The sequence below is a fragment of the Anomaloglossus baeobatrachus genome, chromosome 9, assembly GCF_048569485.1.
Source record: "Anomaloglossus baeobatrachus isolate aAnoBae1 chromosome 9, aAnoBae1.hap1, whole genome shotgun sequence".
NCBI classification, from domain to species: domain Eukaryota; kingdom Metazoa; phylum Chordata; class Amphibia; order Anura; family Aromobatidae; genus Anomaloglossus; species Anomaloglossus baeobatrachus.
The window spans coordinates 74,636,307-74,649,589 of record NC_134361.1 but is presented as its reverse complement, the minus strand read 5'-3'; the positions used below and the strand labels follow the sequence as shown (position 1 = coordinate 74,649,589).

Genomic DNA, 13,283 nt, shown 5'->3' with positions numbered 1-13,283 from the left:
CTTGTTCACCCCCGTAAAGATATATAAACCTATACTCACCTCAGTCTTGTCTGAATCCGCATTCCCTGGGCCCCTGTAACATTGTTATGACACGTGAGCCCCGCCACCAATCAGTGCCGGCTTCCTTCTTCATCTCCAGACAATTCAGCAGGATGTGAGTGCTGCGTTGACTCCCTGCTCAAACGTCCGAAGACAGGGAGTAAGAAGCCGGAACTGATTGGTGGCGGGGCTCGCGTGTCATAACAATGTTATGTGGGCCCCGGGTTTTAAGGCTTCAGACATTGCTGTTACTGTTGCTACACCGGAGGTGAGTATAGGCTTACTTATGTTTACGGGGGTGAACAAAGGCAATGAAAAGGGGTTGTCCAAGTAGTGGACGTCCCCTTTAATATTGACTTTGAGGATTGCTTCTTCCAGTAGATGATACTAGAGGTGTCATCCTCTTCCAATTTATTAGAGGCTATTTGCACATCCATACAAAATGTCCTATCTACAGAGAACAGGGGTTTAAAGAGAGCACAGATCTACTGGTGCTGCAGTGGGGTTGGGGGATGTAGAAGAAGCAGAAGAGTTTATTTCTTTATGGTGTGGCATAATCAACAATTAAAACCCCTTTAGGCTGGTGCTACATGGGGACTATGGCCTTGATAAGATGGCTGTATGCAGACACTACATTACTGTGTAATCCAAGTAAAACATGGCTACATCGCAACTCTCAGGTTACTGCAACCATGACAAACAAGTCTAAAAAAGTCAGAGCAAGGTTTTGGGTTTTTTTTGCGACTTGCTTGTCGTAGTTTCTCCCACGTAACAATGTAATCCCCTGCACTTACATTTAGCAGCGACATACAGTCATCTTTGACCACACGACCTGCGTCACAGCCAGAGTGGCCATGTAGCTTCAGCCTAAGGGTACCTTCTCACTTAGCGATGCAGCAGCGATCCGACCAGCGATCTGACCTGGTCAGGATCGCTGCTGCATCGCTACATGGTCGCTGGTGAGCTGTCAAACAGGCAGATCTCACCAGCGACCAGTGACCAGCCCCCAGCCAGCAGCGACGTGCAAGCGACGCTGCGCTTGCACGGAGCCGCCGTCTGGAAGCTGCGGAGACTGGTAACTAAGGTAAACATCGGGTATGGTTACCCGATGTTTACATTAGTTACCAGCGCACACCGCTTAACTGTGTGTGCAGGGAGCAGGGAGCCGCGCACACTGAGCGCTGGCTCCTTGCTCTCCTAGCTGCTGTACACATCGGGTTAATTAACCCGATGTGTAATGCAGCTACATGTGCAGAGAGCAAGGAGCCGCGCACACTGCTTAGCGCTGGCTCCTTGCTCTCCTAGCTGCTGTACACATCGGGTTAATTAACCTGATGTGTACAGCAGCTACATGTGAAGAGAGCCGGAGCCGGCAGCACAGGCAGCGTGAGAGCTGCGGAGGCTGGTAACTAAGGTAAATATCGGGTAACCACCTTGGTTACCCGATGTTTATCTTGGTTACAAGCTTACCTCAGCTGTCAGACGCCGGCTCCTGCTCCCTGCTCGCTTCATTTGTCGCTCTCTCGCTGTCACACACAGCGATCTGTGTGTCACAGCGGGAGAGCGGCTTTGAAGAAAACGAACCAGGGCTGTGTGTAACGAGCAGCGATCTCGCAGCAGGGGCCAGATCGCTGCTCAGTGTCACACACAGCGAGATCGCTAATGAGGTCACTGCTGCGTCACAAAAAGCGTGACTCAGCAGCGATCTCGGCAGCGAGCTCGCTGTGTGTGAAGCACCCCTAAAAGGTGCAAACGAATAAAGTTCTCTTCAACTGTTCAGTGGCCTCTTGGCTTATAGGTGGGGTAACTGACCGGATTGCTGGCACACACTGCCGGGGTTCATATATAGCAACCAGCTTAATGGGAAATGCCAATGAGGTTTCAGAATAGTTACCTGGCTACATTCTCATGACTGTTCACAGCTTGTTATTAGTTCTTATCATTTATATATGTTGTGTTTATATAGTATATACTGTATTTGTATATCACCTAACCATTGCATTGTGTCTGAGGGCGCTTATGGCATTTATGCTCTTTTAAGACCTGCAAAGGCAAAGACGGAAAGCTTCATGCCAACTTGGTTTGTCCAGTTGATGTATCTGAAGTCCCAGAAGGAACATTACCAGATATACAAAGCACAGAAGAAGCCATACGACTCCTAAAGACTGCCAAACAGCAGAACTCGTTGTTTTTCCTGGCGGTTGGATATCATAAGCCTCACATACCATTCAGATTTCCAAAGGTAACGATGATTTTCCAGCCTCTAAATCCTGTGATGGCAGCGCTAGGATGTATTCCATTTATTATCAGGTTTTTATATAGGTAGTGTTTCCTAAGATTTGCGGAGGTTACAAAAACCAACTCTTTTAGGCTGAGTTCACATTTCCTGTAGTCATCCGTCGGAACAGATCCTGCACAGATCCATTGTGAAATTGATTTCTGCCAGATCCGTTTATTTAACATGGGAGTCTATGGAAAATGGTTCTGTTATTGGATTGCTATTTATGTTCCATTTGTAACGGAACCGTTACAAATGCAAGTACAACGGATGGCTAAATCGCCATCTGTTAACAGATCCGTTGTCTCCACATGTTAAAAACGGATTCGGCCGACATCCATTATTTAACAACGGGCAAAAAAGTTGTGATGGCACAACTCTTTTGCCATCAGATCTCTAACGGATCCATGATAACGGAGGACTAAAGGACATGTGAACCTAACCTTATGTGGACATATACATTAATTGTAGGTATGAGCTGTACCTTTGCCATTGGAGGACATGTTTAGGATCAGGTAGGATGTAAGTTCTTGGCACAATACATTTCAGCTTCTGAATTTTTTTTTAGGAGTTTCTAAAGCTATACCCCATTGAAAATATCTCTTTGGCACCTGACCCTGACATACCAAGGAATCTTCCTCCCGTCGCTTATAACCCATGGACAGACATTCGTAAGCGAGAGGACATTCAAGCGTTGAACATCAGTTTTCCATACGGCCCCATTCCTCCACACTTCCAGGTAGACTTTGGGCTGATATTATATTGCATTGGTTAATAATCATTTGGTACAGATGCAAAATATGTTTTAGAAAAATTGAAACTTCAAGTTTTGCTTCTTCCTATAGCAAAGCCTATGGGAAAACATATAATAAAAGAACACCATGGCTAGGTCCATACTTCATTTGGAAAAATAGACCAGAGACTCAAAAATCACACTAAATATATGAAAACGAAGAACAAAAATGTATCTATCTCCTGACTTTATTGACTTATAGCTAACATCTGGTCACTATCATGTGATGTTCGGCTCTGCTCGCACTTGGTGGCACGGCGGCGTCAGACTTTGTTTGCACTACAGAGTCTGACAAGCAACCTGAGGCTTTTGAATTGTTCAGCCAGAGCTGTGTGTCGGCTGATTTAGGTTCCTTCAGACTGGTGAGCAGGAAATAGGAGCTCAGGTTGCTAAATGCCATGTGCAGCTGCCTCCTTCCTATTTATCACACGACTTTATTTTCCAGTATGCGCCGATGATAGCTTCAGCATAGCTCAAGTGATTCCAGTCTTGTTGGTGAACCTGTTTATGGTGATCTGTGTTGTGATATTGAGTGGTGTGGAAGTTACGCTATTGTGCGTTGCTTTCTCTCTTTTCCATTGTTCCCCTGTACACACATTGTTTCTTCTGTGTATTTTGAGTGCAGTGTGTACGAGTTTTCGTTCTCCCTTGTACATGTCATTTTTGTGGGATTCTCTTATTGTGTTTTCCGGCTCACCACTAGGGTGGGGGAGGGGGGAGTAAGATTAGGGCTCGGACAGGAGTCAAGGTCATGCTTGGGGCTCGGACCTGTCTACCGTCAAGCCTACCTCCGATATAAGGGACAGCGCAGGGTCTCAATAATAATAATAATAATAATAATAATCATTTCTTTAGCGCCAACATATTACACAGCGCGTTACAATTCAGAGGTTCATATACAAGGAATAGTTATAGAAGTTATAGAAAATACAATAATTAAAGCAACAAATACAAACCTGCTCGTGAGAGCTTACAATCTACAATGAGGTGGGGTGGTGGGACAAGGTACACGTGCTTATTTACAATGACAATCCAGTCATCTCAATGAAAGAAATAGGGGGTAGATAAAGGCTGCCTGAACCAGTCAGCCAATCTTTGATATGATTTTGGGTGCGGTGGAATTTGATGGAGAGTTATGTTGTGAGAAGTAGTGGAGGGACTATGTGATTTTAATTCAATAAGGGGGTGTGATAGGCCACCCTAAAAAGATGTGTTTTTAGGGAACATCTGAAGTTGAGTACGTTGCGGATTGTCATGGTTTCTTTGAGTAGAGCATTCCAGAGGATTGGTGCAGCTCGGGAGAAGTCTTGGATCTGGGAGTGGGAGGTTCGGATTAGTGTGGACGGTTGAGTATGTTGCGGATTGTCATGGTTTCTTTGAGTAGAGCATTCCAGAGGATTGGTGCAGCTCGGGAGAAGTATTGGATCCGGGAGTGGGAGGTTCGGATTAGTGTGGACGTTAGTCAAACGTCGTTTGCAGTGTGTAGAGAACAGGTAGGGTAATAGACAGAAATGAGGGGGGAAACGTAGGGGGGTGCCGCATTGTGTAGAGTTTTGTGGGTGAGAACAAGCAATTTGAATTGGATCCTGTGATATATGGGCAGCCAGTGCAATGACTGGCACAGAGCAGAAGCATCCGAGTACCGGTTAGCCAGATAGGTGACCCTTGCTGCTGCATTAAGGATGGACTGTAGAGGAGAGAGTCTAGTTAGGGGGAGACCAATTAATAGAGAATTGCAGTAGTTAAGGCGGGAGTGGATCACGGCCACGGTGAGGGTTTTTATAGTTTCCATGGTAAGAAAGGGGCGGATTTTCAAGTCTGAGGGCAAGCTTAGGGGCTCGTGTTCTGTTAGTACATACCCCATAATAGTCTCGGTGTTCCTTTGTTGGGTAATAAAATAGAAAAACAGCAAAAAACAACGTTGCATATGCTATGTTTTTCATTTGTTTAACTGCAGTTTGTATATAGCTATATAGATGCAGTAATCGTATTGTATGTTGAGGAGCTTCTGATATAAATGTTGCAGTCTGCCTCGTCTCAGGAGGATATGAGGTCAATTTTACAATTTTAATTGTGTTTTCATTTTTTTTTTCAAAGCGCTTAATTCGTCAGAGTTATTACGCCTCCGTCTCTTACTTGGACAGTCAAGTTGGCCAGTTATTAAGCGCGCTGGAAAATCTAGGACTTGCAAATGACACGATTATTGTTTTTGCCTCCGATCACGGTAATCACAATGGGGACATATCACTCTCATTTTTTTGCACATGTGCACATTTATGAGTAGTGTGTTTATGTTGTTACAGGCTGGTCTTTAGGAGAACACGGAGAATGGGCCAAGTACAGCAATTTTGATGTGGCCACACGTGTCCCACTGATGTTTTATATACCAGGAATAACGACCAAAAAACAGTCTCAGAATAACATATTTCCATACAGAGATCCCTTATATACTGAAACCATAAGAAAATCTAAAGGTAAAGTCAATGATTTTTCATTCTTTTCATTATTATCTATTAGTGTGATTTAGATTTTTGGACCCCCTTTTTAATGTGGAGTTGAGGATTGGCTTTGTCTTAAGGTACCGTCACACTAAGCAACTTACCAGCGATCCCAACAACGATAGGGATCGCTGGTAAGTTGCTAGGAGGTTGCTGGTGAGATGTCACACTGCGACGCTCCAGCGATCCCACCAGCAACCTGACCTGGCAGGGATCGCTGGAGCGTCGCTACACGGGTTGCTGGTGAGCTCACCAGCAACCAGTGACAAGCCCCCAGCGCCGCGTGGAAGATGCTGCGCTTGGTAACTAAGGTAAATATCGGGTAACCAACCCGATATTTACCTTGGTTACCACCGCACGGAGCTACACGTGCAGAGAGTAGGGAGCAGCGCACACTGAGCGCTGGCTCCCTGCTCTCCTAGTTACAGCACACATCGGGTTAATTACCCGATGTGTGCTGCAGCTACATGTGCACAGAGCAGGGAGCAGCGCACACCGCTTAGCGCTGGCTCCCTGCTCTCCTAGTTACAGCACACATCGGGTTAATTAACCTGATGTGTGCTGCAGCTAAATGTGCACAGAGCAGGGAGCAGCGCACAATGCTTAGCGCTGGCTCCTTGCTCTCCTAGTTACAGCACACATCGGGTTAATTAACCCGATGTGTGCTGCAGCTACATGTGCACAGAGCAGGAGCCGGCACTGACAGTGAGAGCGGCAGAGGCTGGTAACAAAGGTAAATATCGGGTAACCAAGGACAGGGCTTCTTGGTTACCCGATGTTTACATTGGTTACCAGCGTCCGCAGAAGCCGGCTCCTGCTGCCTGCACATTTAGTTGTTGCTGTCACACACAGCGATCTGTGCTTCACAGCGGGACAGCAACAACTAAATAATGGCCCAGGACATTCAGCAACAACCAACGACCTCACAGCAGGGGCCAGGTTGTTGCTGGATGTCACACACAGCAACATCGCTAGCAACGTCACAAAAGTTGTTCGTTAGCAGCGATGTTGCTAGCGATGTTGCTTAGTGTGACGGGGCCTCTAGGATCAGTGGTAGACAACAACAAGATCTGACTTTTCTTAAAGTCTGAGGGTGCACCAGGTGCTGACGACAAGACAAGATTGTATGAATGATCTATGTGAGAGCTCTATGATTGGTGCCAGGATATTTTTGGCCAAGTCAGAGGTATTCATTGACCAGTCCATGTTTTCCTCTTACAGGATCTTTACATAAAACGTACAACATGTTACTTAAAGAAGTTTTCCACTACTAATGTGATCCTCTGTCTTTTATCCTAACTCTTCCTAACTAGCACTTTCCTAATATACTTTTGCTATCTACTCAGCTCCTGTAAGCTTAGCTCTAAGAGGTGCATAAATACCTTTATTGTTGTAGCTCTGATCTTTCCGATCTGGAATCGGACAAGTTGAGCAGTGAACATCCCTGATGTGAGTGGGGCTGCCTCTCTGTGAGTGACAGCAGTCTGGGCCCAGATCATCCCACTCTACTCTGAGCCCACACCAGTGATGTGCCCTGCTCAATTGGTCCGATTTTGGTCTGCAGCTGGAAGGATCAAAGCTATAACAACAATAAAGGTATTTACACACCTCTTAGAGATAAGCTTACTAGAGCAGAGTAAATAGAAGTATACTAGGAAAAGGTTATTTAGGAATAGTTAGGGGTACTTCACACACAGTGAGATCGCTACTGAGATCGCTGCTGAGTCACGGTTTTTGTGACCTCATTAGCGATCTCGCTGTGTGTGACACTGAGCAGCGATCTGGCCCCTGCTGTGAGATCGCTGCTCATTACACACAGCCCTGCTTCGTTTTTTTATTGTTGCTCTCCCGCTGATAAGCACACATCGCTGTGTGTGACAGCGAGAGAGCAACAATCCTGAATGTGCAGGGAGCAGGAGCCGGCGTCTGACAGCCTGCGGTAAGCTGTAACCAAGGTAAACATCGGGTAACCAAGGTGGTTACCCGATATTTACCTTCGTTACCAGCCTCCGCAGCTCTCACGCTGCCAGTGCCGGCTCCTGCTCCCTGCACACGCTAAGTTAAGCGGTGTGAGCTGGTAACTAAGGTAAACATCGGGTAACCATACCCGATGTTTACCTTAGTTACCAGTGTCCGCAGCTTCCAGACGCCGGCTCCGTGCAAGCGCAGCGTCGCTAGCACGTCGCTGCTGGCTGGGGGCTGGTCACTGGTCGCTGGTGAGATCTGCCTGTTTGACAGCTCACCAGCGACCATGTAGCGATGCAGCAGCGATCCTGACCAGGTCAGATCGCTGGTCGGATCGCTGCTGCATCGCTAAAGTGTGAAGGTACCCTTAGGATAAAAGAAAAGGGATCACATTAGTAGTGGAAATCCTCTTTAAGCATTTTTACTGTTAATATCACTGTTGAACCAGTTCAGCACATGTATTTTTTAGTTATTTCTGAGATGAAGTAGGCACACATTTTACTCATTGCAATTAAAAAAAAATCACTAAAAAGATCAGCAACATTTAATAGCAGATAGGCCACAAAAAAGATTTTACTGTCCGCAACATATCTAGAATTTGATGCAGACTTTTTCTTGTGTTCTCTGAAGGGTGTTTTTAAAATTGATTTCGTTACATTTGCAATGAGAAAAGCTGCTATTTCACACATTAATCTGATGAGCCTCATCCACCATGTGATTGGGTGCAATGAAAACATCGGATTGTACTCAGATTACATCCAAGTATAGTCAGAATTCTGCAGACTCACACAGGAGAAAATAAAGACATTTTATTCTCCATCTTCCCCTCACATCTGAGAAAATCGGATCACACCATGCTGACACTTGGATCAAACTCTGATCAGAGTGTCATTAGCATTATCAATCCAATTCTTTCAGGTTAGAGAACTCTACGGTCGTGTTACCCCAGCTTTTAAGTGATATTCTCAAGCTTGGAAGTTATCTCCTATCCATCAGATAGGGAAAAAGTTCCCAATTGCTGGGGTAGTCTGACCCCTGAGATCTCCAGCGATCCTAAGAACCGTGACTAAAAAACCTAGTCTTCGACACTCCAATTAGAATAAATGATGCAGCAGTGCACATGGTCGACACCAACCATCAGAGCCCTCCTTCACTTCATCACTGGGGTCCAGCAGTCTGACCCTAGTATTCAGAATACCAATGGATAGAGGGATAACTTCCAAACTTGAGAATACTACTTTAATATCAATCAAGATGCAGAAAATTTATTAAAATACATTTGAAAGCCTCTTTATATATTTGGCTCATCTCTGGCCATGTGTACATCAGGAACCTAAATCTACGCCAATTTCTGCCCTATCTAAGAAGCCCAGACCCGTTTTCAAAAAGACAGCGAGAGTAGCTGAAAATAGGAAAAAGTCACCAATTATGATGCAAATGGGGCATGGGCCATCATTTGTAAGTTTTTATCCATGGAAAGCTGGCTAAATGTGATGTGTACCCTGCCTCTGGATACTTGGCCTGGCTGCTATGTAATAATAAGGCGCATGTATGTGTATATACGTGGTTTGGCCAGCATGAATTGAATGACAGTTTCACTCTAAAGGCTGCTGTACATGCAGCGACATCGCTAATGATGTCGCTGGTGAAAGCACCCGCCCCCGTCGTTTGTGCATCACGGGCAAATCGCTTCCCGTGGCGGACAAAATCGCTAGTATCCGTTACACATACTTACCTTCCTAGCGTTGTCGCTGTGGGCAGCAAACATCCTCTTTTCTAAGGGGGCGGTTCGTGCGGCGTCACAGCGATGTCACACGGCAGGCGTCCAATAGAAGCAGAGGGGCGGAGAGCAGCCACATGAAATTCATGCCCACCTCGTCGCCAGAGGACGCAGATACGGTGTTGTTCGTTGTTCCTGGGGTGTCACACGTAGCGATGTGTGCTGCATCAGGAACGACGAACAACCTGCGTCCAGCACCATCAACTATATTTGGGATTTGAACGACGTGTCAACAATCAACGATTAAGTCAGTATTTTTGATCGTTAGCGGTCACTCGTACATGTCACACGCAACGACGTCGCTAATGAGGCCGGATGTGCGTCGCGAATTCCGTGACCCCAACGACATCTCGTTAGCGATGTCATTGCGTGTAAAGCCCCCTTTAGACTTTGTTAAAGGAGTTTTTGGATTTTCATAAATAAATGTTTGTTTTTTGAATAATAAAAGTTACAAATTCTATTCTACATTACATACTATTTCTAACCAATCAGCTGGTCATTATGTAACCAGGATAGATTTTTATCCCTGTGAGAGAACATTGAAAGTTTCTATTGCGTTACTGCAAGCAAAGATCTAATAATAATGTGGTAGAGATGACTGATTCAAAGCAAAATTAATTTGTGAAATATTTTTGGGAATTCTCTGGACATGATGAATTTAAAGAATTTGCGATGTGCTTTATCGAATAACTAAAAATGACCATTGTCGTTTTACACATTGCAGAATATTGATTCACCAGAAATGGCTCTCATGATCATGGGTGCAGATGGATAGGCTTTCCTGTAATGCGTTGCAGCTATCATTAGTGTTGAGCGAGTACTTGACTATTCGTACTCGCTATGCTGTTAGCAAGTACTGTCCGCTAATCACATATTCGTTACAAGTAGCGGAAGCAATGTAAGTGACTCGCCCACCCCAGGGCTATGGGACACCCGGTGCCGGGCCGGACTAGTCCGGTGGTAGTCAGTGGTGGCTGGGCCCGGCTCCGTGGCCCTGGTGGGTGTCAGTAGAGTATGTGGCTTGATGAATAAAGTTTGTGTTCGTGACGCCACCTGTGGTCTGCGGCTATTAAGCCGCCGCTGCTGTGTGATGCCTCCGGGGTGATGTTATAGCAGCAATGGTGGTACTGCTCCCCACAGGTGGAGCAATGCCCGGGGCACTGTTGGTGCGCGTGAGAGTCTATGATGTACTGGAAGTTTAAGCAGCTAAAATAACAGAGACCACTCCAAGGGTGCAGTTCAAGTTCTTTACTCACAATTCTTGTCTGGGCCCAGGGGCCCTTGGACTGCTGGGACCACTGTCAGGGACCTCCGCCGTTCCTGGGTGGTTCTGAGAGTAGAAGCCGGTAACCTTCTCTTTAGTGTCTCTATCTTCTGCTGTCTTCCTTAGCCTTGCCTTTGATAGGATAAACCTGGCTTGGCCTCCACTACAGCCTCCAGGCGGGGGGGTCACCTGTCGGCTGATTACCCCTTTTCTGAAAGGTCTGCTATGGATTCTGGCCCGGGGAGTTTACAACATTCCCTGGGCCTCGGTTTTTACTGTTTGGAGATGATTTTGCACTCCTCCAGTTTCTAGGGACCGTCCCCGGTTGCAGCTTGATCCCTCCACCGATGTTCCTGTGGAGCAGGCCACCGCAGCTCTACAACTACCCGTGGCACCTCTAGGACTACCCGTGGCCCTGGGACCCTTTCTGTTCTCTGCGTGGTGTCACCTGGACCCTCTGAGTCCCAGGATCTTCACCAGGAAGCGTCTCTTTCTTTGTTTAAGCTCCTGACTGACTTGGAGCTCTCTCTCCTTTTCTTCTCCTCCTTGCCTGCCTCCTGCAGGCCTCCTTCTCCTTCCCCTCCCTCTCTTGACTCTGCTCTCTCTTCAACTAACTAAACTTGACCTTCCTCTCTGTGTCTGCTCTCAGATGGCTCCTCCCACCTCCCCAATTGCCCTGTTCTACCCTATAGGAGCAGGGATGGGTCTTACGACCCCTCCCAGCATGCAGCATGGGAGGGTTGTCTGCCACTTTCCCTGGTCCCAGTGTGTTCCTAGCAATGGGTGTAGTGTGGATTTACCAGGGGACCGGCGTTCACTCCCTTCCTCACCCAGAATGGGCATCACACCGCTGGATGGGGTGCAATGACCTGTGGCGACGGAAGCCTCAGGGGCGCCACATACGTCAATGGGAAATACTCGCTAAGTAGCGAGTAACCCGAAAGCCGTACTTTTTGTGTGAGTAGCAAATAGTACAGCTTTCGGGTTACTCGCTACTTAGCGAGTATTTCCCATTGACTTACATTGCGGCCGCTACTCAAAACGAATAAGTGAGTAGCGGACAGTACTCACTAACAGCATAGGAGTACGAATAGTCAACTATTTGCTTAACACTAGCTATCACATCACATGGAATAGCACAGCTAATCAGGAAGTATTAGCTTAGCCTCTATAAAAGCTGAGACAGGGAATGCAGCAGACATGTTGTAGTGAATCTGAATAGTGAATAGTGAGTGGACATCAAAGCTTAAAGTTTAGTCATAGAAAAAGTGAAAAAAGGTCATAAAACAGTAAAGAACCTGAAAGACTTCACAAATTGTGTGTTTTTTGTTTTTAATTTGCAGCGAGTGAATACATTTGCTGGGAAAAATTTGGGGAATCTGGTGAATTTGCATTTTAAAAGATTTGCTCATCTCTGCTACAAAGTATTGATACAGAAAGTATATTGGTAACTTTTATAACTTTACATTATACAAAACAATCTATATTTTTTGAAGCAGGAATCCCATTTAAGCTTGGTTATCATAGCTGTGGTAATACTATGAGGTTGTTGTAAGGTATTAGTCTTATTGGTGACCTAATTGTTTTTTTAGGAAAAATCAAGGAAGATCCTGTAGAATTAGTTTCCCTATATCCAACCATTGCTGAACTTGCCGGTCTCCCTCGTGTACAAGACTGCCCTGTGCCTTCATTTCATGTTGACTTATGCACCGAAGGTCGGAGTCTTCTTCAATACTTCTCCAAATCCGGAAAGAAAACCAGTGAATCTGCTGCGTACAGCTCTTATCCCCGACCTTCTGATACTCCGCAGTGGAATTCAGACTTACCTGATTTGCAAGACATCAGGATTATGGGCTACTCCGTGAGAACCAGTGACTACAGACTTACCTTATGGGTTGGATACAACCCGGTGACCTTTGAAGCTAATATTACAGACATTCATGCGCAAGAGTTATATTTAGTGAAAACAGACCCCAATCAAGACAACAACTTGTTCAACCAGTCTTCACATTATGATTATGCTCAGAAGCTTTTCAGACACATTTTGAAGCGATTCACCATTAATTGAAAAGGTCAGATTTTGTACAAATATTATGAGATAATTAACTGGTATTATATACGGTACTTTTTTATGACATTACAGTCACATTTTATGTTGTTTTTTGTATACTATTTAAAAATAAAAAAATCCGTCAACCTGATTCCTTACAACTGGTGAAATTTACTGCTTCAATCCTTTCCCATCTCAGATAAGTTTAAAGTTAGAGTGCTCTTTGTGAGCACCTGACGTGCCACTCTAGATCGGTGCCATCTTGATTCTTTCTTTCGCTCTTTATATGCTTCCCTTAATACAGCTGCATTTCATATTTGGGTTTACAGATGGTGACAAGTAGGGAATACTGTAGTAGTTGTGGATATTTTTCACTTTACACCGTTTTTTTCGTAATCAATAACATTTTCCTAAACACTGTTAGAAAAAGCGATTGCCTAATTATAGTAAGTAAAAATGGATTACTAAAAGTTAACTTCCAGGTTAAGTCTTTAGGCCCAGTCACACACAACGACTTACCAGCGATACCGAAAACGATGCGACCTGATAGGGATCGCTGGTAAGTCGCTGGGAGGTCGCAGGTGAGATGTCACACAGTCATGTCTTACCAACGATG

The 13,283-nt window shown here is 45.4% G+C and overlaps 1 protein-coding gene across 1 annotated transcript in view; it reads left to right on the top strand.

Annotated features, from left to right (window-relative positions):
- IDS (iduronate 2-sulfatase) overlaps positions 1–12,791 on the top strand; it is a 38,111-nt gene extending 25,320 nt beyond the window's left edge. The window contains exons 5-9 of the mRNA XM_075322674.1: positions 2,081–2,281; positions 2,886–3,056; positions 5,208–5,334; positions 5,414–5,584; positions 12,210–12,791. Of these exons, the coding sequence (XP_075178789.1) occupies positions 2,081–2,281; positions 2,886–3,056; positions 5,208–5,334; positions 5,414–5,584; positions 12,210–12,685 (1,146 nt within the window). The 3' untranslated portion in view covers positions 12,686–12,791. The remainder of the gene's footprint in view (positions 1–2,080; positions 2,282–2,885; positions 3,057–5,207; positions 5,335–5,413; positions 5,585–12,209) is intronic.
- Positions 12,792–13,283: the final 492 nt, after the last annotated feature.